Consider the following 27,042-nt stretch of genomic DNA (forward strand, 5'->3'; position numbering starts at 1 on the left):
TACTAGAGAGTAGTGTTACGTTTTCTGAATGGATAATTATTAGACATGCGTACACAATATACGAACGCAAGCGATGCAAAGACGAAAGATGGACAGTGTTGCCAATTATTAGGTACCATGTCTGCTTAACGTCGTCAATGAAAGTTAAAAATTAAACAAAAAAATAATAAAAATAATCGATTCGCTGTGTAGCAATGTTTAATACATTTTTGGGGCTACATTAAAGATCTATTAGAACAAATCAGAGGGGACGTTTTCCAGTCGAAATGTTGTAATATACTCAAGTAATTGTCTGATCGTTCTCTCATTTCTTTCGATGTAGAACAAATGTAAAGGCACGGAAAAGTATCCACACAATTAGCACAAAAATACATTTCGATAGGGACGATTTCCTGAATCATATCAAAAATTGTTACTCAGAATATTCAGTTTGTGATGGAGCTTTTGGAGTGAACGATCGGCTTGAGGACATTAAGTTGTTGTGAGAGAATTTTAATAAATTTTTAGGTAAAATATTTTTGTAATTTTTTTATGTTTTCGTCAATATACTACAAACGAAAGTTGACCCCGAGTACATATTTGCGAATAAACTAATAAATTTGAAGAAAAACCATTGCATGATACCACAATTACAACAAAAAACTTTGCCATGTGAATTACTGAACACGAAAAAAAGGAAATTCCGAAGGATTTCAATATTTGTAAGAAAATGTGATTCATTCAATAATTAAACAATTTTTTTTTTGACAATCCGTTTGCTCCCCATACCATGTATAACATGGTAGAAGTGATACAAGTGCAATGAAATGTTTGACATTGTGGTTGCCCTTTAGTCAATGTAAATATAGATGGAAGGAGCCTTTACGATTTTTTTTATTTACTTTGGTGATCAATAATTTCGTTATTTTTGTTATTGGTTGATGAAGCGGAAAAAAGGCGTGTAGGTGCAACAAGTTCACTAGTGTAATTTGTGAACTAATTTGTTCAGCTTTTGAGGAAGTTTAATTAGAGTAGAAAATACATTATGGTAGACTACAATTATAATTAGTTCGCTTTTGAAGAAATCCATATCTCTTTGGGGATATCGTCTGATACCAAAAATACGAATTTGATTGTGGTTTCAAAACAATCTTCCTACAAATTCGAAATAACAAAAGTCAATTGATGTTTTATGCTAAAAGAAACAAAAAAAGGAACGTACACAAGCACTGAAATGCAATGGGGCATTTTAGTCTAATTTAAACAGTTTCCACACAATTGTGAGATGAGTAAATGAGCTAACGTTCATCTCATAAATCATTATATTAAACTCTTCTAAGTGAATCAATTTTACACTTCTGGTAATCAGAACAGTAAAAGAATCGAAACTGCGTTATAATCTGTGTGAAATTACGTTTAGATTTAAAAGGATCAATAAAATTTTAAGCCAAGTGCGGTCTAATGTCGGCTCACAGGACCTAGAGGTTTTGTAAACGCACTCATGTTCATATGGAAAATTATATTTCACGATTGTTTCTTGTGGGATTTCATGAAAATATTGGCAAATGGAATCATTTTTAACGCACAACCAAAAACTAATAACGTTCGTTTATTACTATCTATTTTTAGATTAATTTGATATAAATTGTGAGGGCGTTCAAGATAAAACAGATCACTGTGGTAGACTATTCGCACGGGCGTGCGAATAGCCATTGGATTTGACTATTCGGACGCCCGTGATTTATACTAAATCAAAATGATGAATTTTTTCAAACCTCAAATCAAGCATTTTTATTATAGAAGACAAATTTCTTAGATTTAGTTCTGTTGTTGAAAACAAAGTCTCCTCCAGTTGCAATCGGATGATTGTACATACACATTTTCAACAGCTTTGAAAGGAAGGAGAACTGATAGTACAATCGCTAAACCGAACTGGTGTGCATACGTTATTTTGCACCAGCTGGTCACATACAATTCCAAATGGGACCAGCTGGTGCAAAATAACGTATGCTGTATGCACACCAGTTCGGTTTAGCGATTGTAGTCTGAGAGCGAATACTGAATTGAACGAAAGGAAAAATGTGATAAGTATTATAAGTTTGAAAGATCTGGATTGGATTCTTTAGCGCGGTTGGATTAACTCAAAGCTGTATGCAGCCGTACTCGTACACCAGTGATTGTATAGACCTGAAGTTGTTTTAAGTGGAAAAGAAAAGAGTGAAATAGGAAGAAAATATTTTTCGATATAAAATGTCCAAAACCTCAAAATTGACATTCAATAAAAGAAAATCTTTCGAAATTATTCGACTGACACTTCAGGATTTCGAATTCTACTAAATAACGAAGGGTGGTGATTTATATTGAGAAGAACTTCGCTCCTGTTCTTTTTAGTTAACGATTCCAACCGAACCAATTACAGAAAAACATTTAGATGTTTTATGTATAGAATCAAACTCTCACATTTACAAGTGTTAGCATATGAAGTGTGACTTCATTTGTTCTTGCACAACACTTGTACTTGTATTATGTTTGTTAAAACCCGGCTTAAGTGGTAGCCCACCACATTCCCGCATGTAATAGCATGTTTGGTGATGAAATGGTTTGGAAGTTTATTTTCATACGAAAATGAACTAACATTTCCGTTTATGATTCGCTGAAGATGTACATGTACAAAGGTATGACCTACTTCCTATAGGTTTGTCATTTCCTTGCCACTGTCCCCATGGCCTGATGAGAAGTGGTATTTTTGAACAGCATTTTAATGCAAAACGTCGAAAGACGTACATAGTCAATACTTCTCGCAGATCGAAACAGTGGCAAAAACCATTCGCTATTTCATTCCGACACACTCAAAATCGTTTTACAACTACAGTTACAGCCGTTTTATTCCGTTGGTTGCACTCTTTTGTAATCTTATGGGTATTGGCTATTCGTACTCAAAAAGGACTGCTTATGAAAAAAACAAATATGATTTTTGCATGGCGCAAAGGCAGTCCTTTTTGCGTACGAATAGCCAGTATTCGTTGTTTTGACTATTTGTACGCGAGTGCGAATAGTCAAATCCAATGTGAAATTAGCTATTTAATAGTCTAAGACAGTGTGGAATGGATATTCGCACGCGCGTGCGCGTTGTCAAGTCCACTGTGAAATGGCTATTCGTACGCGCGTGCGAATAGAATCAGCCAAAACAGATTGGCAATGTCAGTCTAATACTTTTATTGGAAAAATAGATCTACACCACGGTTACCCTAACTCACCTAACTGGTAGCTAGTCACAATATCACAATGCAACAAACACAGCATGTATACTGTTCAACTGGGTTTCAAATGTTTATCATACAATGTCACTAGGGACTATTTTCAGATTCTCATTTTCCCATATTTTCTTCAATTTTCTCACATTTTTCGTAATTTTCCCAAAGAAAATATTTTTGGAACTTTGGAAAAGTCTGTAAAAAATTTAGGAAAATTAAAGGATATTTTCCCAAAAATTGTCCCTCATTGACATGCTTTCGAGGGCAATAGATGTTATTGAATGTTTCTAACATTTTATTTGGCGAGTCAAGTATTGTGCTTTGTAGTTCGTGTGTATAAATTTATCGGAAATATTTTCAACATCAAAATTAACGTCAGCGAAATACGTGCTACTTTAACGCATTACGGACCAGCTGGGCCATGATCATTTTTAGACCCGTACGAAGTACTGGGGTCTTATGGGTTTACGCATACGTTTGTAACACGTCGAATTGGACTCCCTGAGTAAGGGGAAACCTATTGTGGTTGTCCAGAGATGCCAAATCAGCAAGAAAAAAATGTCCGTCCGTCCGTCCGTCCCTCCGTCTGTCTGTAACTTGAGTAAAACGCATCCGATTTTGAAAATTCTTTTTTTCCCCGTTTGGTAATGTCAAAGGACAGGCTAAGTTCGAAGATGAGTGATTTTGGATTGACCCCTCCTGAGCTGGGGCTCAATAAGTGCTTTACGGTTTTTCGAAGATATCTCCGGACATTTAAACGCTATACTCGTAAATGATACGTCAAATAAAAGGTATTTACAATACCGATCGACAAAAAAAAAGTTTATGGAAATCGGATGACCGACTTGTGAGTTAGACCCCTTGGTGTGAAACAGGCACAAGGCGGCAAGCAGTTTTTGCTTGTAGGTCGGCCAAATTTGAACATATTTCGTTCGTTTTAGCTTAATTAGATAGGTATTGACCGTACCAATCAGGGAAAAAAAAGTTTATGAAATTATGTTCTCCGGAGCGTGAGCTAGGTCTCTTGGAGTGAGCTCTTATCTGGCTACTCGGCCGTACAGTGAACGTGGAGTATTTTGTCAATATCTCGAGTAAATTTTGACCGAATTTCATGAATTTTTTTTTGTTTGAAAGGTATTAACGATGTAAAGCGTCGGTACTATTTCCGGTCTCCTAACAAAATGGCTGCCGGCGGCCATATTGGATTTTATTAAAAGTTATATAAAGTGGGAAAAATGATGCTTAGAGAGTTTCTGTTAACATGGAAATAATGTGTTAAGTGTGAGGGGTTTCAGGGATTACATATATGGACATCTATATATACCTATATACAGCTATATTGAGCTATATACAGGCATATAGAGCTATACAATAGCATATTCCTCTGTGAAATGTTTATTTACAGTGAAATATAGGTAAATATAGCGGTATATAGCTGTTTAAATAGGAATTTATGAAATTTGACTTCGTACGGGGCTGTCTATATTGCCTCCGGCAATTTAATTGTATATGATAACAAGGCAAAGAGTGGATAATGTAAGTGATTTAAAAGGAAGAATAGTTTTTCAGCAGAGAAGAAAATGAAGTAAGAGAAATGAAGAGTTTCACATTAAAGGCTTTTGATACGAATAGGTGTTTCGTACGGGTCGTTTTTCAATTTTTTTTTTTGCGCTGCGTCTGTTCTTTAACGTGATAATTGGTATAACGCAACTTTAATAGGATCCAACTTGTAGCAAGAAAGGGTCACGTGACAAATCCTTCACTCCATGTAACACTACATTGCAGTGAGGTTTTTTTTAGTTCTAAGCACAATTTGAGGGTTTTTAGAGTTTTAAAAGTCTGCGTTGTTTCCAGTCAATTAGGCGTTTTCAATTTGTGATCGAATTCAAATTTTGCGCCAGAATATAGACTGGGAAGCACTTAATTGACTAGAAACATCGAAAACTTTCAAAACTCCAAAAAACCTCAAATTGTATTTTCTTAATGTGAACAAACTGTAGCATATCAATGTCAAGATTTTATACCACGAATCCAACGTGCCTTTTATCGGTTCTCAAAACCTTCAGCATGACTACCAACAGTGTGCAAAGTCTATTCGTCCTATTCATATTTTTAGATTTCCAATTTTTTTATTGGCTCGTATCACGTATATATAACATTTAATCTGATGTACGTACTTATCTGATGTAAATATATTTTTACAAAAAAAAACCGAGGATCCGTAAAATCATATATTTTGATGAATAATTTGGTTCGACGGATCGATAATGGTATCATGAAATTTATACATAAATAATAATTGCCATATGCCGTATTATAATGAGCGCGACAATAATGTTCAACATGGTTTTGTCTGACCATCTGAATAAAAATAAAAAATCCAGGAAGATCTTAGATTCCTTCATTTAATAGAATGTCCTTAGAGAGAAGAAGGAGTGAAACTTTATTATTTAAGAACATAAACAGAGGCCGCATTCTCTATAGTTGCATCAACTAAACCGCAAGTCTATTAAAGAAAAGAAAAACGATTCCAAATTGTATAGCATTATGAAAATTACAATAATTTTCCAATTTGTTTCCATTCCAAGAAGTTACATTGGAAACAAAATAATATTTTTTTTGCTCGGTCGTTGCAAAGAACTGAATTATAGAGGCGAGAAGTATGATTTATGTGACAATTTTCTGGGAAATGCTAAATATGTCGAGTCAAAATATATAAAATGTTAAAAGAGTGTATCATAGTGATACATAGTGGTAATGTCTCGGTGAATGTAGACGTTTCAATTCCCTCGAAAAAATAATAATTTTATTTTAAGAAAAACGTTAGTAGAAACGTGATTGACATTTACGTTACGATGGGACATTTATCATAATAAAAACGAATTCGCATTGTTATTTGTTGGGGAACAGATTACGTCTCTAGTTTGGAGTTTTTTTTGTTGTAATTTTTCAATTTTCCTGAATAAATAGGTCAGTCAAATGTTGGTGGATGATGCAGTGAATATACAGAGTATGGTGGCTATACGCTGTATAATTCGAAATTGTGTGCCGTGTAGTTAGAACGCATTCTTATTCTCAGCGAATGTGGGGGTGTTAAAATAAATGAAGTAAAAGATTCCCTCTAAGCTTTAAATGATTTTCTTTTCGGAACATCTACACTAATTGCTGCAAAAATATTTAAAAAAAAACTTTTTTCCAGATTAACTTTTAATTACATCGATTGGAATTGCATCAACGAATTCAAAATCAACTTCCTCAATAAATGGGACGACGGAAAAACAAGCCAAGATTAATACCTGAACAGGACAAACGAATATGTGGTTCAATTTGTCTATGCCAACTTACCATTGTTTTGTCCTGTGTTTCTATCGTCTACCTCAGTGTCGCCATCTATCTTCCGTCGTATAAGTATGAAGATACACCAGTCCGAAGAATACTGCAGTGAATTTCATTGACACCTCTTTAATATTGTACAATCTAGGGCATTTCAGTCTGGCTTCGAAGATACCCCAGTTATGTGTCAAACTGTTAATACAACAATCGCCAACAATTGTCCGTGGGCTTCTTGTGGTGAATGGTGTTTAACGAAAACAGGAGGTTTTTGTACTCAAATCCATGCAACTGTGCGACGTAATGGAACGGATATTCAATTGGAAAATTGTACTCGCATAGCAACGACAGGATGTCCTCAGGTATGGATAAGACAGACATTTTCACCCTACATTTTTATAACAGAAATTAGTCATGACATCTGACTCGTGTGGTTTTTTATGGCAAAATGTGTGTTACAACAAATGACGTAAAAGATTTTTAATCAATATGTTTATCAAAAGAGTTGACAGACTGAAAAATTAGGCATATGTGCCGTCTGTGAAAGGTCAAATGAGTCAGATCGAAATAAAATTCAACTTAGAGTTTGTGATGACAATTCAGCGACAGATAACCGATAGTTTGTGTCTATTAAAGACCGTTAAAATTCAAATTTTCAGGTAAAACCAGAAGCAATAAAAAAATTCAATTGTAACAATGGAACCGAATGTGCCGTTTTGAGTGGAGTGTTCAATTGTTCTTTAGGTAAGCCTTCCCGGAAAAGAGAATGAACCAAAAGCGAAATCTAATTCCACTTTATTTCACCGTTAAAGGACATTGCAAAAATATGTCCGAATTATATCTTTGTCATCACAAGGCCGATGGTGGTGTCGTTATAGACGCTGAAAAGGACAATCTGAAATTGAATGGATTTTTCGAATGCGTAAATTCGAAATGCACCAAAATCCGAAAAGCCTTTTCTTGCGATCGATACTGTCCAAAGATCACAACCGCAGTGAACGTTCTCATCATGCAAGACGATAATTTAGTTACAGCAGAATGTGATATCGGGTATGGTTACAATGAAGCGAGAGGAAAGGATTCTGGGGTACTGAGAAAATCAATTTTCCTTGAGTGATTAGTTGTCAAAGTGCGCTCTTGATTTCAGGTGCGGCTTAGTACACCGAAAAAAATTTGGGATGAAAATATGGGAGTTTTGCTGACGAGTTGTCACGACGTTATTAGGGACGGCGACAAACTAAGGTTACCGATTTTAATAAGAGATGTTGTGCTGCGGCAATTTACCATCTTTTGATTTTTTTAACAGAGCCACTGACTGCTTAAATGGGACTTTATTGAAACAATCAGAATTACCTCATCCTTACATGAATTTTACTCAATTTTGGAAAATATACGAAAACAGTAACGAAGTATTGGATCCCAACGAAATGTAAGTGTCTTACGCGGTTCGGGCCGTTGATCTTCAACCAAGCCTCTCAAAAAGGTATCTCTTGATTGATCGCCTAATTTTCAGATTTTTACCGAAACAGTCAAGTGTGACGATATACAACACCAGTAAATTGTTCATCAATCTCGAAGGATGCGTTAACACATTACGGGGTGAATGCAATGAATTCGTTGCCATGTATGGCCGAGATGGCGATAATAATACAGCCCAATCGAGATTTCGGTGTTTCTACAATAAAGTAAAAAACGCAACTGCTCGGACGTCATTTCGCAAAAATTATTGAAATCAAAAACGAAAATTTCTCTTTCAGCACAATCCAGCATTCGTCGTTCTTCGATTTGATTTGGATAAAACGTGGCGTGAACTTTTGATTGCCGTGTGTGTTCCCGTTTCATTATTCGTCATTTCATTCATTGCTCTGTGTATTATCACAAAATCAGTGAAGGTAGGCAGGAAAATTATGGTAAAATGATTTCGGATGTACCCTCATTGAAAACCATTATAGGTGGGAGATGACTCAAAAATGAGATGTAAATATTGTGCCGGCGAAACATCGGACGCTGAAGATAACAATTATACTAGCAAATCGAATCATAAAAGTAATTGCCCAATGGAATCACAAGAGCCGTGCCTATCACCTTTGGTAAGTGATCGATTTAAATTTTATTATGCGAGAGCGGACTATGACACTTTAATTGCACTTCTTCCGAAATCTAAACCGAAATTGCTTCACAGACAAATCCAAAAATATACAGCACAATACACGAGTAAACTTACACAGTCGCTGCCTAATCGCAATGTTCCATTACGATAAATTAACTAAACAAATGTTGCTGTTGATGTTGTTATACGCACTAGCACCAATTATTTACTGTGTTTGCACCAAAATGCACATAATATGGATGTTGTTTAGAGCTTCTAAATGCTATATTGAACGCTAGTTCCTTAACGCTAAGTAAGTTCGACGTAAGTTAATTTTTGAATTTGTTCCGCATTATAATGATTGAAAACTGCATCCATACATCCACAACCTAAATCAAAATTGTTAACGACCTTCACTCACAAGTCTCGAAAAATTAGGAAAATGGCTCGGCTCGAGTGGGCAATAAAACTATCGAAAATAGAGTCTACAGAAAGAGAAATGGTTCGGTTGTTGCTGTGGAATTTTCTTACAGACCCAGAGAGCACTCGTGCCTTTTAATGCCTCTCTGGATGGGGTAATACAGTTAGATTTTGTAAAGTGAAAAGCAACTGTTCTACGATTGGTGTCAAAGTAGAGCCAAGAAAGTCGTTGAAAAATATTTTTTTTTTGTTGGAAGGTCTGTTGTGCCTGACAAGTGCAATTCTCGATCGTTCAACTTAACAGGCTCGGGAGACCTTCCAACAAAACAAAAAAAAATTCCATGCGTCATTTGGCTCCAACACCTTTAGTTCTATACCAATTTGGATTTTTTATGAAGCAGGTCGGTAACTAAGTCAGACCTCCAACGTTGGCAGCGCAAAAGATCAACAAATGTGGCAAAAAGAATAAAAATCGCAAAATCAACAAAAAACAATGTGACTCCGGACACGAATCCCCACCAAGACCTGACACCTGCGCGATAAAGTTCTGGGTAAAGGTTCTAGTCACTTGATTTGACTTGATTTGTTCGTAAATCGACCTCCCAAACAACCTTTTACGGCTGTAAGCGCAGGACCACCGGCTCAACGTGACTTCCGAACCACACCTAAAAGTATGCAAATTCTCGCTGAGGAAAGTTAGGCGCTTAATCGGTATCTTGTTTAAGAGGGCAGACTAGGTGTGAAGTAGGCTATATATTGAAAAATTGGTTTTAAAATTAATGTAGACCATTTAATGAAAATCTGTTCCAGCAATTAGATGAGCAATATGTTTATCTATCTCTAAAAAATGAAAAACGATTTACAATAAGCAACAGTTGGAAGAAAACCGATTTCCAAAAAAATATTGCATAGCCTAACTTTAAGCGACGTTCATATTTTGGAAATCGGTTTTCTTCCAACTGTTGCTTATTGTAAATCGTTTTTCATTTTTTAGAGATAGATAAACATATTGCTCATCTAATTGCTGGAACAGATTTTCATTAAATGGTCTACATTAAGGGAACGTCCATAAAGGACGTCCGCGCTTAGGGGGGGAGGGGGGGTTTCTGAAAATCGGACAAAATGTGACCACTAAAACAGGGGGGGAGGGGGTCAAAAAAAAGTTTGGACGTCCACTTATTTTATTTTTTTTTTCTTATCGTACGAGACGTTATAGTCGGTAAAGGTCAACCGAGTAATTGCACACATTTCGATCTATTGTTTAAGTTCTAATTGTTTGACTTCGTGACATGTGTTCAATTTAGATTGGACGTCAGTGAAAAATATTTTTTAAGTTTGAAAATATGGATAAATACTCCTTATTTAAATCGTTATTGGATGCGTTTTCGAAAGCGTATCCGTTAAAAACAAAACAGCAACATCAGTGCGATGTTTCCAAAGTATGGAACGAAATAAAGAAACAAAAAAATTATTCTGAGCTAGTTTCCAAGAAAATAGTGGAATACAAAGAGAAATCGCTAAAATCAAAAGCGAATTTATTTCATTTGTGGAACTCCAAAAGCAATGCATCCGTCCAATTAAATTCTAATGAGCAGACAGACTCGAATCCGCAAAATAATACTGGCGAAATATTGAATTTATCGAATTCTTTTGAAGAATTAGCAGTGGACGTAACTCCAAGTCATCCTCCGAGTCACGGAAATACTAAAGAAACCAAGTCGACATTCCACAACAAGGCAAACGATCGGACCCCAGCCCAATTAAAATTGCAGCAAGAATCTGCTTGCCTAACAGCTGAAATTGTGGCATTGTCAAAAAGGAAGGAAAGTGGCCTTTTCACGAGTGATATGCGAGCCGAACTGAAAAAGAAACGCGAGAAACTATCATCTCTCCAGAAGAAGCTTTGTGTAAAACGACGTGATATGTTCAGGAAACGTAAAAGTCGTCACAATTTTAAGGCAAAATTATCCAAAATATGCGACAGTAATCCGGACGTCAAGAAAGCGTTAAAGGTGAGTTCCCATTTGTGTTAAGACATCAATATTCTGTGAGTAGGTTGTGTTCTCTTGTAACAAAACTACACACACAAGCATTGCCCTCAGTCAATGTCTGGCATTCTGTTGTTGTAATGAAAACCTTTTTAAATTTAAAGATTCGAAATTCTACTGGCCGACCTCGATTAGAAGTTGAACAACCAGAGCTGCTGAAGACGATAATTGCTATTGCGATACACGGGTCTGCGTCTCATGATAAGCGGCGTGAGGATATGTTTCGGTCAATTAGGACGTTGACTGAACTTAAAGAAAAGTTGAATGATGAGGGTTTCCAGATTTCAAGAGCCGCTACGTACCTTAGGCTACTGCCACGAAGGTCTAACACTCAAGAAGGAAAACGTCATGTAACAACAGTTCCCGTCCGTTTATGCAAAACACAAGCGCGAGAACGAAACTGTAATCAGAAAATTGCGACCGAAGCGTATTGCTGCTGTTCGAGCGCGGGAAGCCCTGGCAATTATAAACTACGACGATGAAATGGAAGACGCTGAATGGCATCGAAAGGAAGATCTAGACCTGGATGGTCTTGATATTCCTCAAGAAGAGACAACAAACGGGAATATTGTTATGCCTGTCGAAACTTGCTTGTACAACGAGTGGTCGGAAGATGTGTAAATTGTGTTTTGTGGAAGATGTGTTTTTATTAAATAAAATTTTGATTTGAATCAATTTCGAATTTTTTGTGGACGTCCTTCAGGGGGGGAGGGGGTATGGTAAATCGGACATATTGTGACAGGGGGGGGAGGGGGTATCAAAAAATTCATAAAAATCGCGGACGTCCTTTATGGACGTTCCCTAATTTTAAAACCAATTTTTCAATATATAGCCTACTTCACACCTAGTCTGCCCACTTAAATCAAGGCTAGACAAATGCACAAAAATGTATCCGTCACATGAATTCATTCAGTATGTACATCGTTACAGCCACCAAACACACTGCAACTCCAACTATCTAAATTATGAAGGTTGTGAATGAACTTTAGGACGTTACCAGTGCGATATAGTCGCTAGAAAGATTTCATGTAGATTTGTCGGACCCAGATCATTTACTTAACCATCCCGTCAAATGAAGTCAAAGTAAACAGTCAAATTTAACTAAGATCGCTCTAATTGAAGAAATTATTGTGGGGTGAAGGTCGATGCTCAATCTACCTTCTTTGCTTTTAACAAAAAATTGAAACATCAGTAACAAAAAGAAAAACCCGCACGCATTACAATTTACGACACTATCATGTCCATTTTCGTCACTAAGAAACCTTTTCACATTTAATTTTTCTAATTTCGTTATTTTGATTCAGGATCAACGGATTCAACCATCTGCTCCTCCTATCGAATCATTAGCAACAACCGATGACCAACAATTTCAATGCAGTACAAAATCTTTGAAACTTAGTCCTTGTACCGAAACGACAGAAAAAAGTTTGTCAGTTTCAGCAACATTCGAACTTAAAGAGACTGATAATCGCCCACTGGTAGAATTTTAAGCAAAACAAACAAAAAATGTTTATTGAAAACTAAAATTTATGAAAAAGAAAACCGAGGGGTAACTCACTTCTAGATTAAATGGATTAAATGGATTAAATGGATTAAATGGATTAAATGGATTAAATGGATTTAATGGATTTAATGGATTAAATGGATTAAATGGAATAAAAATTGGATTAAATGGATTAAATAGGAAAAAAGTTCATTTTACCAAATACTGTAAAAGTCTTAAAAATTGTTGATTTTGATCGAACCACGTACTACAACTCATACTACAATGTTAAAAAGCGAAAAAATCCACTTTTAGGAGTTTTTGGTGTAAAGTGGATTAAATGGATTAAATGGATTAAATAAATTTAATACCATTTTTCACAAAAAAAATTTTCCTATACCTCACGAGTACTTAAACGAGCTGGGGATCGTGCAAATCTATTTTTCGCAATTACTTTACAAATTTTTCAGGTCGGTAGCCTAATTATTTCGGTAAAACTAAAAATTTTTTTTTGGATTAAATGGATTAAATGGATTAAATGGATTTAATGGATTTAATGGATTAAATGGATTAAATGGAAGTGCGTCACCCCTCGAAGAAAACAAACAAAAAAAAAGTATTTGAAAATTTGAGATATTTTTGTCTGTTTAATGTACGTGTATTGCAGCGCTAGTTCTATATAATAAAATATACTATTTTAATGCAATCAAAAACTAATAGAAAAATCAACGTCGATAAAATCCGTGAAAAAGCTTTATTAATAAAAACATGATAATGAGTGTAACTAAGTTTAAATTTAAATTCAAATGTGCAAAGTTTATACACTTTTTGTAAAACTTAATATTTATAGGAGCGAAGAGATTTAAAAGAAACAAAATTTTTCTATTGTCTATATTGTACTAAAGAAAACGAAGAGTATATTTGCTGTTTATAGGTTTAAAAAATTTAGAAAACAAACAAACAAAAACTATATTTGTAAATGCAAAATTTTATGATTGTACTTTATGCGCACTGTAATTCTACATTTTCAATAAATTTTGAACTTTAAAACGAAAATTAGTTCAGTTTCTATCTACCGTACGAAGTACAATTCCGATCCACGGTCCCTTTTTTCCAGGGGCGCCGACTTCTAGGTGGCGTTGGGTGCTCAAGCACCCGACACCAAGATTCGTTGGGTGCGTAGCACCCAACAGATATTTGATATTTTTCTTAATTAAATAAACTAATATTATTGCCACTGTTTCTCAATTGAAACAAAAAAAGCCTTCAGACATTTTTCGGACCTTCACAAGCAATAATAATAACGTTTCTGTGTGAGTTGTCTGGAATTGGAGTTTTTGTATTAGTTTTGTCTTAGCTTGGTGTTCCACTTCAGCACTTTCCTAATGTAGAACCGAGAAGAAACGTGCAGAAATAGTCATCTATATTACAGACGATATGTTTAAAAATAAAATCATACGAGGAATATGACAAAGGCTATGAAAAATACTTTTGTAGAAATAGTCATCACAAGGACAAAGGTTCGAAAGTACTTTTCCATGTGACGTATTGAGTTCTTCATGCTTGCTATGGGAACCGAAAGAAGAAAAATGTTTACTTTCGCCCCTCAAAATTGACATTTTTACTTTCGGTTCCCATAGCAAGCATGAAAAAGAAATAGTATGTCAGGACTTTTGGTCAGGGCGAGGGCGACCTGGATTGGGTACGAGTACGACTTGTAAGTATAAGCTGAAACCTGAAATGTTAACTTTTTGACTTGTTGTCAAAATGGAAGTCAACCTGAAACTACTTTCGAGCCAACCTGATTTTTTCAGGTCAGTTTCATTTTCTTTAACCGGAAGCCACCCTGTTAAGATCAGGTAAATGAGATTCCGATTCAAGTTTTACTTTACCTGAACCACTCCGACCATTAGTCGACAGTTGCATAAAAAATGGAAAGCATGCATACGAGCAATTTTTCTCTAATGTCGATATACATGTCCAGAATAGAGATGAGCCGGCTATACGAAAAACCGGAAATTTCAACTCAAATTTTCCACCAAAATATTATATAAAATGAAGCTAGATTGTCAAAAGAAGGCTTGAACAAAAGTAAGTGAATGTAGTTATTCCGTAATATTTTCATGAAGAAGTATGTTCTACAAGTACGACTTAGACATTATTGACTCAATCTTGATTGCAATACGATCACTTCATTTTAGTTTTCTTGGCGAACCCTATCTATTTGGACGAATGTAGCCTTATTTTATGACGTTCTGCTGGAAAACTTGAGTTTTTAGTTCGGTTTAGACAGGCAATTTCTTAAAGGAAACCCTCTGTACGTACTCATGCGCCCTTTTGTTATAGTTTGTTCTTAGCTTTACATTTCTCGACTATATTATTACTACGATGGGAGAATACATATTTCTCTGTTAGATTTACAAATCACTGAGAACCAGGTCTTGCACTTTCTCTTGATATTAAATTAAGTTGCTAGATTCGCTATCGTGAAAATCACTGTACAGAGATCTCGCACCCAACAACCAAAACACAAGTCGGCGCCCCTGTTTTTCAATCCATAAAATTGCATATAACAAGACAAGGGTGGAATATCCGTAGAATTATTCCACTATGACATCCTTGTCTTGTATATGAATTATAATGGATGAAGTCGGAGAGAATATTGAAAAAATTAGGCCTAAAAACCTAAACTTAAAGACAGTGACTTATTTGTGGGAATACATTTCTTTAATTTTCCCTACATTTTTCCAAATATAGTTTTATATATATAGTTTCCAAATATAGCATTTTAAGTACGTTCTACGTTCTCATTCGTTCCGCTTTATTCCTTCGTTCCACTGTTCCATAAGCATTTCTATATGTTAAATATGTGGAAACATGGAAAAATCAAGGAAAACAGGAGATAATTCAAGAAAATATAAGAAAATGTTTTTCCAAAAATATCCTGCCAAATCCAGTAAACTCCTTTTTGTTAAATGTCCTAGAAGATTGAGTTAAGACTTACTATCGAGTCAGAGGTCAACCTAAAAATACCATTTCAAATTTGTGGCATGATAAAGAAAGATTAATCGACCACCGTTTAGTCAAATTTCATTTTTATTATGATTCGCTATCACCATTTTTTCTTCGTAAAACAACATCATTTTTGTTGTAATTATCATGATAAAAGACGATAAGAAAAGGATATAAGTACGTGTGTCATAAATTTGAGAAATTTTACTAAGAATTGCACATAACATCCGTAGCCCGGATGGCCATTTGATGCCGACTTCTATAATTGTAGTTTATGCTGCGCCCTTTCATTTTTGATGACATGATGAAATGGCCATCCCGGCATCCCTCGAAAAAGACTCAAAGAAAAATTGACTTTTTCCATACAAAAAATTTTAAGATGTAAAAAACGAGATAATTTTTAAAAATACATGCTGCTATTTTGTTAAAAATATAGTTTACAGTTAAAAATAAGAAGAGTGATGTCTTTTAGTAATACTTTTGAGGTAAAAAAAAATTCAATTTCGGCCGAAAAAATGTACTTGTGGATTATAAGAAAAATGAACATTCGGCCTCTTAAATCCCTGCGCAAATGTGTGATGCATCCAAAATACTTTAAAAGTATCGAGGGATTCTTTTGAAAAACAGCCTACCGAAATCGGACGCATTTTCCAATGGACTTTTTTGTATGTACCTAGAAAGGACTTCGACCCCGGTAGATACCAAAACCACTTTCAAAAAAATTCTTTGAAGCTTATGCGGTTGGTGACTGTTCTTACAAAAATTTCTCGAGAATTTAACGCAAGTCTTCGGCTGAAAACTTCAACTGCACATATTTCAGTGTGGATGAATGTTAAAACCAGTAAGGCCCCATTCGGCTCAATAGTACATGTGATTACCTTTCAAATGACAGCCCACACGACCCTGTACGGCTCGTGCAACTGGAGAAATTTTTGTAAGAAAAGTGTTTCGGTTTTTGATAAACTTTCACCAGTGCCGGACTGGTCCTATGGGCGTTCGGGTGATTCCCGAAGGGTCTTTTGGTTTTTGGATGGACAAATGGCCTTTAAAAAAAATCATATAACGCCTGAAGGGCTTTTTTGAGCCAGTTCGGCAGTGCCTTTCACCAGCCGTATAAGCTTCGAAGAATTTTTTTGAAGGTGGTTTTTGTATCTATGGTCGAAGTCCTTTCTAGGCACATTCAAACAGGTCCACTGGAAAATACGTCCGATTTCGGTAGGCTGTTTTTCAAAAGAATCCCTCAAAATCCAAGCATTTTATTAAATAATCAACAAGTTTATTAAACAATCAAACCGCGAAATATCGTGAAAATAGAGGAATTATGACCCGAAATTCATTGAAAAATTACATCACACACACCACTAACACGAAAATCAACTTTGCTTCTTTTGACATTATGAGTCCCTTTACTTTTGACATTGGGACCCCTAATGTATTGGTCGTAAGAAGTAATAATAATTTGAGTTGATTTGTTTGGAGACCTCACTAACAGCCTTTTACGGCCTATCATAATACCAAGTGCAGTCTAAACCACTGGCTTAACGTGTCCACGCCTCGAAGTATGCAAATAATCTCTGACGAAAGTTAGGTGTTAATTGATATATTGCCTAAAGGTAGGCTAGCCGTATGAAAAAATTCATTTAACATAATACCGAACAATTGTTTTCTTCGTTTTATTGATGGAACGATTATTTATTGAATTGTGAATATTTAATGAAATTCAAACAAATGGAATTAGATAAGCATCAGGATTCGTTTACGAAATTTTTATGTTATTTCATAGAGTTGCGTGCTAGAGTGGTAGCAATGCCACAGTTTTCACTTCATGTCGTTAATCACGACACCACTGTAGTAGAGAATGTATATTAAAATGATGGTCAAAGTGCCGAATTCAACCACACCAAATCTAATAATAAATGGGTCGGGTCGGGCATTTTCGGAAATGCTTAAAGCTCAAAACACATGAGGCATCGAAAACGTGTTAAAGAAAATTTTGGTCGAAACGGTCGAAAAGTTCATATCATGATTTCTTAACCGAATTCTTCCGATTTAAAAATCGGATTTCCTTCGGAAAAAGAACAATAGCGACATCTATTGTTCTTTTTCCTAATGATTTCCGATTTTTTGAATCGGAAGAATTTGGTTAATTGGCGGTGTGAATTAAAACACACTCACACACTCACACATATTTGAAAATTTGGAGGCTTTTTGTCGTTGCAAAAATTAGTGTTCGTGCTAGAAGCAGTGCTATGTCTAAACTAAATTTCGATGCCTCGTGTGTTTTGAGCTTTAACTCCAAGAATATGGGAAATAATTTGTCTTCAAAGCGTATTTTAACGGACTTTCGTTTTAAATGAAATTTATTTTTTGTTGAAGATTCCTTTCGAAATAATTGAATGGAATAACTACATTGGGCAAATTTGATTGGAATGCATAATTTGCAACACCTGGTGTTCATGCTATTATATCAATAGAGTATTTGTCGGTTTCCTCATTCTCACTTATGCGTGGGTGAATAAACAGGTTAATACGCTACTGATGTAGACAATAGCATGAACACCAGCTGTTGCAATTTTTACACAATTTACCCAATGTAATGTCTGTGCATTTTTTTTAAGTAAAAGATTTTGTTCTGGCAACGTCCAACGGAGAATCAACGTCAGTGATGTGTTTTCAAGGTGTAACCGGCTAAGAGCTGCTGTTTGTTGAGAGCAAGCCTTAACAATTATTTCCAATGTAGAGTTAGTCTGCAAGATTTTCGAATTTATTTTAATTCAATTTTTGAACTTTTTTTTTGATCACTCACTTTGTCTAGTTGGAAGGTAAATGAAATTGTACCAATAACATGACATAAGTAAAAATTACAGTGGTAATCTGCAATTTTTGAGGAGAACATGGTTCAAACTTTATATTGTCCTTTACCTGCAGCTCTCTAGCTTTATAGTTGCATGTACACACTATCGTCTGTTGACGCGTTTGTGTCTATTATATCTTACTTACAGTGGTCAACAGTGGCTGCGTTAAAGAATAAAATCCACCGACCTTGAATTCAATGGGTCGTTGATCAATTTGACACGCAAATTCTAAGGTAATCGTCGAAAGACCAGCGTCTCGTTCCCATTTGTTGAACTCAAATTTGTGTACTTGACCCAGAATCTCATTAACGGTGTTATAGGCTGAATTGCATGAAAATACCAATGTAACAAGTGCAATACCGCATGTATACATCGAACATAGTGGAACTGCAAAGAGAACATCAAGGACCAACACTTAAACAAAAAAAAGTTCTGTTTTTTACTAGTTATGCTCATAGACGAAATCTCTCCACAGATCGCTAAGAAGAGCTTGTATCCGCCGGATATATTAGACGTGGCTAAGAATACCATGAACACGCAGATCGGTATTCCAATCAAATCATTCAAGAGTGAAGTGGAATCATGAACCAGTGCGTACATTTTTTTCAGTTTTCCAACGAAGTTGTAGATCTCTTGGGTCCTTCGAATTCTTAAATCCGAATTAAATGTTTCCGGGTGGGAACTGAACAGTTCGTGTCGCTTGTGCAAATAAAACAGACATTCTTTAATAAATTTGAGATTTTCGCCGATCAAGCGAATCAGCAGTGTCCAGTAACTAACTAGAACCGTTATCATAAAGTATGAATAAACTGCAATCACACCCACAAGTAAGTTATGTCGAACATAATGCATGACAGCCATAAAAGAAATATTCGATAAAATCCATCCGGAAAATAGTCTTACCATCGTCATTTTAAATTCCCGTTCAAAGGATGTATAGTCAGCCGGCTGACTGAGAGACGAAAGTATTTCGTTAATTCGAAAACAATTTCTAAAAATCTTTTTCGATTTTTCTCGAAACAGAAAATTGTTCAAGATTGAGACGGAAACGACTATAATTAATAGACTATATACTATCAATTGTATCATTTGCGATGTCCTGGCGCCTTTAACACGTTGTTTCGCATGTCGTAAATATACGTCAAAAGCCATTAGAATGACCTCCACTATCAAAAATGTAAGACTCAACAACAAAAATATTTTATTTTCTCTGCTGATACCACTTGTCGCTTCTAGTGATTCTGCATTAACAGAAAAACACTGCAATCCCGTTGCCTGTCCGATAAGTGTGACTTTAGATAACGATTTTTCAATCGAATGTTTTGCCTTCTTCTCATCCATCTTGTTCGTGTGTTTCTGCAGAGGGCTACAATTCAGAACTGCCATTTGATTGTTCTGTTTGATGCGTGATAATAAAATTTAAATATTTAACATAAACCATACGACGCGACGAATGGAATGATATATGCATCAGGATTTGCTTACGAAATGTTCATGTAATTTCGTGGAATTGCGTGTTCAAATGTCAGCGATGGAATAATGAGGTTTCTTCCAAGGCCGTTCAAAATGTCAATCGTCATCCACAGAGAAGCCGACACAACCTCACTTTGAAGTTTTAATAAACAAATTTGTTTAAATTGCGGTTATGTTTGCTTCTGTGGATGACGGTCGGTTGTTTTCGTACTGTCAAAATTGCATACCAAGGGATAAAAAGATGAAAAGTAAAGATTTTACTGTGAATTTAGTTGAATCCGAGGCTGATGTGAAAACATATGTTGAAACTAATGCTGTAGAAGCGCAACGTTCCGCTAAAAACGAGCTGATCCAGTTCCTATATATATACTGTTTTCATAGAAATACAAATGCTCGTCGTAGTAAGGTGAACGCAAAATAAAATGATCGAGTCTGGTCTTTGACAATTGAATGTCAATTGTCAAAAACCAGACTCGATCTTTTTATTTTGCTTTCATTTTAGTAAACCAATATAGGTAATTTTATGAAGTGACCATATGGATGAAGCGCGATGCAATGCAATCAAAATCGCTTCTTATTCTTATACACAGAATTAAACGAATATTCTATTTCTTTTTATTATACAGTGGCTAAAGGCACCGGGTGCCAATAGTCTCTTTATAATACTGTCGCTAATGGCACCAGGTGCCAATCGTGTCTTTATAATTCTGTGGCTAATGACACCGAGTGCGATTAGCATTAGTATAATAAAGAGACTATTGGCACCCGGTGCCACTAGCCACAGAATTATAAAGAGACTATTGGCACCCGGTTCCATTAGCCACAGTATTATAAAGAGACTATTGGCACCAAAATTAAAAGTAGGGCATGTGTTGCAAATAGGCCCTGGATACAACACAAGTCAGTAGTTACTTTCCAATTATATTTTGCCTCAAAAGGGCTTCGTATTACAATTTCCAGACCAACATGCGGTTTTCTGCACATTGTATTGAATAGCCACTTTATCATACTTTGGCGAATAGCACTTACCTCTCTTTAAACAGTTATGAATGGTCGTACAGATCTTCTTCAAAAATGTTTTTTTTTGTGATTAGCCATAGACATATCCATCTATTATGATGTCTAATTACAACAAGTATAACGCGTCAATCCTCAAGCAGTCAACTTCAAAATCGTAATTTGTTAATCTTATCAATCCTTAACCAGCTTCCCTTACACTCGGGGTCGTGGGACCAATTTATTTTTATCTTTTTCACTATTGGAATCCCAATCGATTACAAACCCAATCGCTCATTCCGTAGACTCAGGTGCCCTGGGTTACGGCGCACCGAATGGTAAGGATAGAAGATTGAATTTTTTATGGCTCCGAGCCGATTAACAATATCCAAAATTATCAAAAGTGCATTCTCGTTATGTTAATAAAATTTGATTCAACCGCACCGTGGCACTTGTGGAATTCGTGCATAAATTTGAGTGGAATGATGAAACTTTCCAAAAAATTTCCTTTTTTTTATTTAAATGAAGACCAAAAAATTTTGCGATCAAGTTGATTTAAGTGGAAGAAAAATTAAATTCACCGTCTGATATGCAAATAATTGTTAGCAACTACTGTCACGTTCAGTAGTTGTTTCGCTGCATATTTATGGAAAATTTAAATTAAATAAAACAAACTTGACGTTTAAGTATGAATCACAAATTAACATTTTTATTTTATTTTTTATTCCATGCAGTGTGTTGTTCTTTTCATTTAATAAAATTATATGTCGAAAGTATATATAAAGTTAAGTACTCAGATTTGAATTAATTTCCGATAATTTGATTTTTATTATAATAAAATAATACTACTACGATATACGATATATACTGTAATTAATATAATAATAATATTGTGGTTGTTGGGACGGGACGAAATGTCGAAGACAGATTACATAAAATAATTTTTTTTTCGTTCACAACTTTTTTTTTGACAAAATTTTCATTTCTTCTTGTTTAAGTTTAAGCTCATTGTGTAACAACTGAAATTTCCACGACACAGTGATTAAAAGAATCGGAATGTTGGTCATATTTTTTATAGTATAGGAATTTAATTAACTCGTACCCTTAAGTATACATGCTACAAGACACAATGGAATGTTTTCTTTCATTTCATTTAAATTAATTTCTGAATATGTTGCACCAAAGTAAATTTTTTTCTTCCTCACTATATTTCATATCGGACGGTTCACATATTAGGTTTGGATTAGGTTTATTTCACTGAAATTAATTAAAGATATTGGGCAACATATTCCCCAAATTTATTGTTATTTTTCAAAACTTATTTTCTATTTATAGCATTGCTTTGATTCTGAGTGATTATCTAACAGTTCTAAAATATCAAATACAATTCTATTGATTGATAGTGAGAAGGCACTACTTTCTTAAATATTATAACGAAGAATTAAGTAACACGAAAGTCTTTTGTCATCATCACTTGCAGCATTAGTTCAGAGAAAATGAATTATGGTTTATGTACTTACTGGGACAATCAGAACAATGAATCCTTTTGTACACGTCTAGTCATTCGTTTATCGATTACAAAAAAGAATGTAACATATTCAAGCGCTATATGGTGATCCACGAGCTATTTAAGGTTGAGTAAGGTCTCGTAGGTAATTTTATTAATAAAGAGTTTACCCTGAACGCAAACCATTTAGAAACCAGATTTTCCCTCTATTTTTCTAGCTGGAATCGACAGCATGTAGGACGATGCATTACAGTTACTTCCAGTAATAAACACAACGACAACAGCCTATGTGCATACCCTCTCTTAATGAAATCAGCCGACTTATACTATCCTACGTCTATCAAATCGTTCTTTGACGAGACGATTGTAGAATATTAATCCCGAGCCGAGAGAAAGAGCTCCCATCCAATTTACTGTTTAATATCTTTACTGTTGGAAGGAGGTAGACACTGGAATGTTTCTAGAAATTTCCAGGTTCTAGCAACAATTCTAATGGCCCTTTGCTGTTATCATTTAAAAAAAATTCTAATGCTCCAGTATTAAAATGACGTCGAGGGTTAAATGCCTCTGAAAGCCCCTATTATTCTGATTCTCAGAAATTTTCTTGATTTCAGGACTATTCCGGTATTTTCCGGATACTAATTAATTTCGATGATTTTCATTGACAATTAGAATGATTTTTCCTCACTTTGAGTCCGATAAAATTTCGGCAACATTTGGGCATTATTAAGAACGCTCAGAAGGTGAAATCAGGAAAAACCTTTGTTGAACAATAACTTGTCAGGAAAACATTTTTAAATATTTTCTAAAATTTTCTCGTTTTCTTATATTTTAAATGTTTTCCTTAATTTCACCATTTTAGAGAAATTTGGAAAAATCAAGGAAAATTCGGTAAAATGTTTACGAAAAATAAGTCCATGGGTACGGGTAGCTTGGTCTTCGAACCAATGATAAGTGGGACAAACATAACTTATAAGAGTTTTGGGATTTTCCAAATAATTCAAAAGCTTTAGCTTGTTTCATATGATTCTGATGATTACAGTGATTCTCATGATTCCCGTGATTCTCATGATTCCCGTGATTCTCATGATTCCCGTGATTCTCATGATTCCCGTGATTCTCATGATTCCTGTGATTCTCTCTGAATCAATCAGCTGATGTTTGCACTCGAAACTACACTACACATTTACAGAAGAATCGTTCAAATTTAAACCCAGATCCTGTATTTTCATGGCAGTGGAAATACGAGTACTTTCGTCATAAATGAAATATTAATGAGTCCCACTCGCGCATTCTCTTTTCAGGCCCGAATTGGCCACATACTGGACTACCCAGCATTTTGTATGACAGGAGCTATTGTAATTTTTTGCATACACCAGTAGGAAAGTTGATTGAAATAACAGTAGGTTCTCTCCGAAAATTTCTTCTTCAATTTCTTTCAACATTAGCTCCCCGATAAATCGTGTTCCGGACTGTACGACGATTTTTATTTCACTCTAAATTATTCGACAAAACATAAGCCATTTCTCCTGAACCAATTGCGAGCGCAGCGACTTTATTTTATTTTTAAGTAGCGTCATTCATTTAACTGATATGTCTTGCTTTCAATTTCCTTTTCCCGTTTCTAATTCTTTGATTTGATATTTACTTTCAGCGCGACTTTATGACTCTTTAACTCTCGATTTTTCGAAAACAAAAGCAACAACAAGAAAATTATGACTCCTGACCGCACTTAAACACTTTGAAAGCGGCAAACAAACGAAAAATGTGAGTAAGAAAAAAAATGAATAGAAAATGAAATGAAAATCGATTGTTGAATTGTTCACAAATGCAATACACCGTCCTTCTTGTTTATCAAACTATTATCGTCCAATGTACCTGTTAGATCGACCACTTCGTCTTGATCATCCTGATCGATTTCATCGGAAGTGTTTGTATTGTTGGTGTGTTGTGATTGCTGCGAACCACTCGATACCTGGCTGTTCCGCGAAAACGATCCTCGTCGCGGTGTGGCCAATGTTCGTTGATTAGCCGGCTTAACGGTGATTATCAAATTGGAACTATTTGCTACCATCATATCGGTCACCTGTGAAACAGAGACATTAAAAAGTGTTTGGAAACGAGAGACGCTGTCCGATAACTTACCTGGTCAAGCGTTTTGCCGGCTACTTCAATTCCATTCACTTCCATAACTTCGTCATTAACTGCTAATAGACCTGTACTTTCAGCCAAACCACCAGGCACGAGACGTGAAATAAATATTCCTGGTTGTTTCTCCAGTCCATTTGCCGTTACACGAAAGGACGTACCATCACTGTAAACATTTCAGTTTTACACAAACCATAATTTTGATGATGGTGGAATAGTCCAACGACTTACCGTATATAAAATCCGAGTGGCTTTTCGCTGCCATGTTTGATAAGTTTAACTCGACGGCACGTTTCTGGTACAATGTCAACGTCGATAATGGCTGAAACTTGACGAAAATCGTGCGGATTCGATATTGCTAAGGACTTCGATTTTACTGGCGTTTGACCTAAAATACTGCTGATAATATTCCGTGGTTTCATCGTTCCATATCCGGTCATTTCTTCCAGACTGTCACCTAAACAAATAAATCCAATCAACGGCCCAAACAAACCAATCTATCTACATTACCTTTCCTTTGGATAATAAGTCTTAGAATCGGTTTTGCTGTTGAAATAGCCCTGATGAAATTGTCATCGTTGTTAATCGGAAGCAGATCATTGTCCCGCGGATCGATGTACGATATGAGAAATTGTAGATTTTTCATTTGATGCAATTTTTCCACTTGTTTATGAAAATCGTCAAACACACGGGTTTCGGAACGTTTCATTGACCAGCGGCGGAATTCAGCGTCGAACTGAAATTTTACAATGAAACCAAAATGTTTGCTAAAATTACTCTAAACGAGGACTTAAAACCAGGGGCTGCTCGACCAAAATTTTCTGACCTGGGTGGTTGAAAATCAAAAATGTTGTGATCTGGGCTGTTCTTGATAAATTGCATTTTTAAGGTAAAAAGAACTAATGTATCCCTAGGACTCGGGCGCCTAGGTAAAATACCGCTCATCCATCAGTTACTAATACCATTCCATTAAATTTCATCAACAAATCTCAGTTCTAATGTATAGCAAGAGAGGATTCTTTAGACAGTGGTACAATGGTATTGATACAGGAAGAGCTGGTCTCTGTGCACAGTCTGCACGCACTGTCCCAGAAGCTCATGAAGTAACATTACTCTTCAGAAACCGGCTCTAGTCAAAATATTCAGACTTTTTGTTGCCCCCGCACATTCCTTCAATTTCTATCACAAATCTTCTAGCACAAAACAAGTCGCGAATAAATTCCAAATATTTCCGATTGAAGTGAAATAACTTTGTTGGCAAGTCATTTTTTCCAAGAATATTTCATTTTGTTAGTCAGAAAATAAAATGTTTCAGGCGCCACATGATTGGGAAAAATTTGTTTGTTTAAAAATAGCACGGCGCATAAACAAGGTAGTACATTAATCAAACAATCAACCTTCACAGTAAACAATCATCGTATCAGTTTGATTATTTCGCCTAATTAAATTAATCTTTCACAGACGACAAGCATGTCACTTGTATAATTAGTCGAGTTTGTGCTTTTATGATCTGAATACTTTCGTCAGATTGATGGAAAATCTTTTACTTCATGAAGTCGAACTTGTCTTATGCCGAAAACGAGAACTAAGCGGCGAAATGAAACTACCCAGCCACAGGTCATCAACTATTACCGCTGTCGATAAAAAATGAAACAAGTGCTGGAAGAAAATTATTACAACCTGTTGACATTACATTACAATTACGCATCGCATTACACATTGTTATCTCCCTACAATGAAAAATAAAACTCTAGAAACTCAATTTGTTCATCAATGGGTCTAACATTAGATTTTCAAACCGATGTCGTTTTGATCAATGAAATACTCTCGGAAAAAATCAATGTTTTTCCATTAACTTTCTTTTAGTGAAGCAAAAAGTGCAACAAAGAAGCGTAACTGGAATGGATCTATTGAATTAATGCACCAGTTGCATTTCCATTGAAAAGTTACTTTTAACACAATTTGTAGTAATTAACAGCCTGGCTCGTTAACCGAAATAGCGTAGACGACTTCGTTTTCAGGAAACATTTCACCTTCAAAGCCGTTGCTTACCTTTGATTTGATCTCGATTGTTTCATTATCAATTCGGGGATGAATGATTTTGGTTTTCGACATTTTCTTAGAGTCCAGTTTTGTTTCAACGAAAAAGACAAATTTTCACTCAATTTAATACCAAATTACACTTTTGTTACGATAAATAATTCGTTCACTGTTCAACTGGTACAAAATAAACAATATTTTCGATACACAATCATAATAAAACTTAAATAAAATAATTAAAAACAAAAAAAAATTATTTTATACTGACGAGATAAGTCATTTTTGTACGGAAAAAATAAGTTGTGAAAATGACGTGTGATGGGAAGACGTTCAGAAACTGACAGTCGTGGAACGGTTTCGTTAAATATTGGTCGAACTTAACGATTTTTTTATACTTTAAGCTAAGTT

General features: G+C 35.4%; 3 protein-coding genes across 5 annotated transcripts; 2 read left to right on the forward strand and 1 right to left on the reverse strand.

The window, feature by feature from the left end:
• Window positions 1–406: 406 nt before the first annotated feature.
• Window positions 407–12,672, forward strand: LOC119066835. Of its 3 annotated transcripts, none has more exons than XR_005085812.1 (12): window positions 407–507; window positions 6,433–6,641; window positions 6,715–6,925; window positions 7,223–7,307; window positions 7,376–7,650; window positions 7,711–7,805; window positions 7,870–7,992; window positions 8,077–8,248; window positions 8,321–8,455; window positions 8,516–8,653; window positions 8,746–8,969; window positions 12,425–12,553. XR_005085812.1 is itself a non-coding variant. In XM_037169501.1 (11 exons), the coding sequence occupies exons 2-11, from the start codon at window positions 6,496–6,498 to the stop codon at window positions 12,608–12,610; spliced, it is 1,566 nt and encodes a 521-aa protein (XP_037025396.1). In that variant the 5' UTR covers window positions 407–507; window positions 6,433–6,495; the 3' UTR covers window positions 12,611–12,672. The 3 variants fall into 3 exon arrangements, 1 of the variants encoding a protein (XP_037025396.1); XR_005085814.1 differs by having other exon boundaries at window positions 8,746–8,965; window positions 12,425–12,500; XM_037169501.1 differs by lacking the exon at window positions 8,746–8,969 and having other exon boundaries at window positions 12,425–12,672.
• LOC119067070 lies at window positions 10,186–11,859 on the forward strand. Its single transcript, XM_037169807.1, has 2 exons — window positions 10,186–11,084; window positions 11,225–11,859. The coding sequence occupies exons 1-2, from the start codon at window positions 10,416–10,418 to the stop codon at window positions 11,600–11,602; spliced, it is 1,047 nt and encodes a 348-aa protein (XP_037025702.1). The 5' UTR covers window positions 10,186–10,415; the 3' UTR covers window positions 11,603–11,859.
• A 9,462-nt stretch (window positions 12,673–22,134) lies between the features above and the next one.
• LOC119067101 (partitioning defective 6 homolog gamma) lies at window positions 22,135–26,963 on the reverse strand. Its single transcript, XM_037169867.1, has 5 exons — window positions 26,647–26,963; window positions 25,105–25,330; window positions 24,826–25,051; window positions 24,592–24,760; window positions 22,135–24,532 (listed from the first exon to the last, which is right to left on the reverse strand). Exons 1-5 carry the CDS (start codon window positions 26,707–26,709, stop codon window positions 24,269–24,271), a joined length of 948 nt encoding a protein of 315 aa, XP_037025762.1. The 5' UTR covers window positions 26,710–26,963; the 3' UTR covers window positions 22,135–24,268.
• Window positions 26,964–27,042: the final 79 nt, after the last annotated feature.

Source organism: Bradysia coprophila, chromosome II, assembly GCF_014529535.1.
Source record: "Bradysia coprophila strain Holo2 chromosome II, BU_Bcop_v1, whole genome shotgun sequence".
Lineage (NCBI taxonomy): Eukaryota > Metazoa > Arthropoda > Insecta > Diptera > Sciaridae > Bradysia > Bradysia coprophila.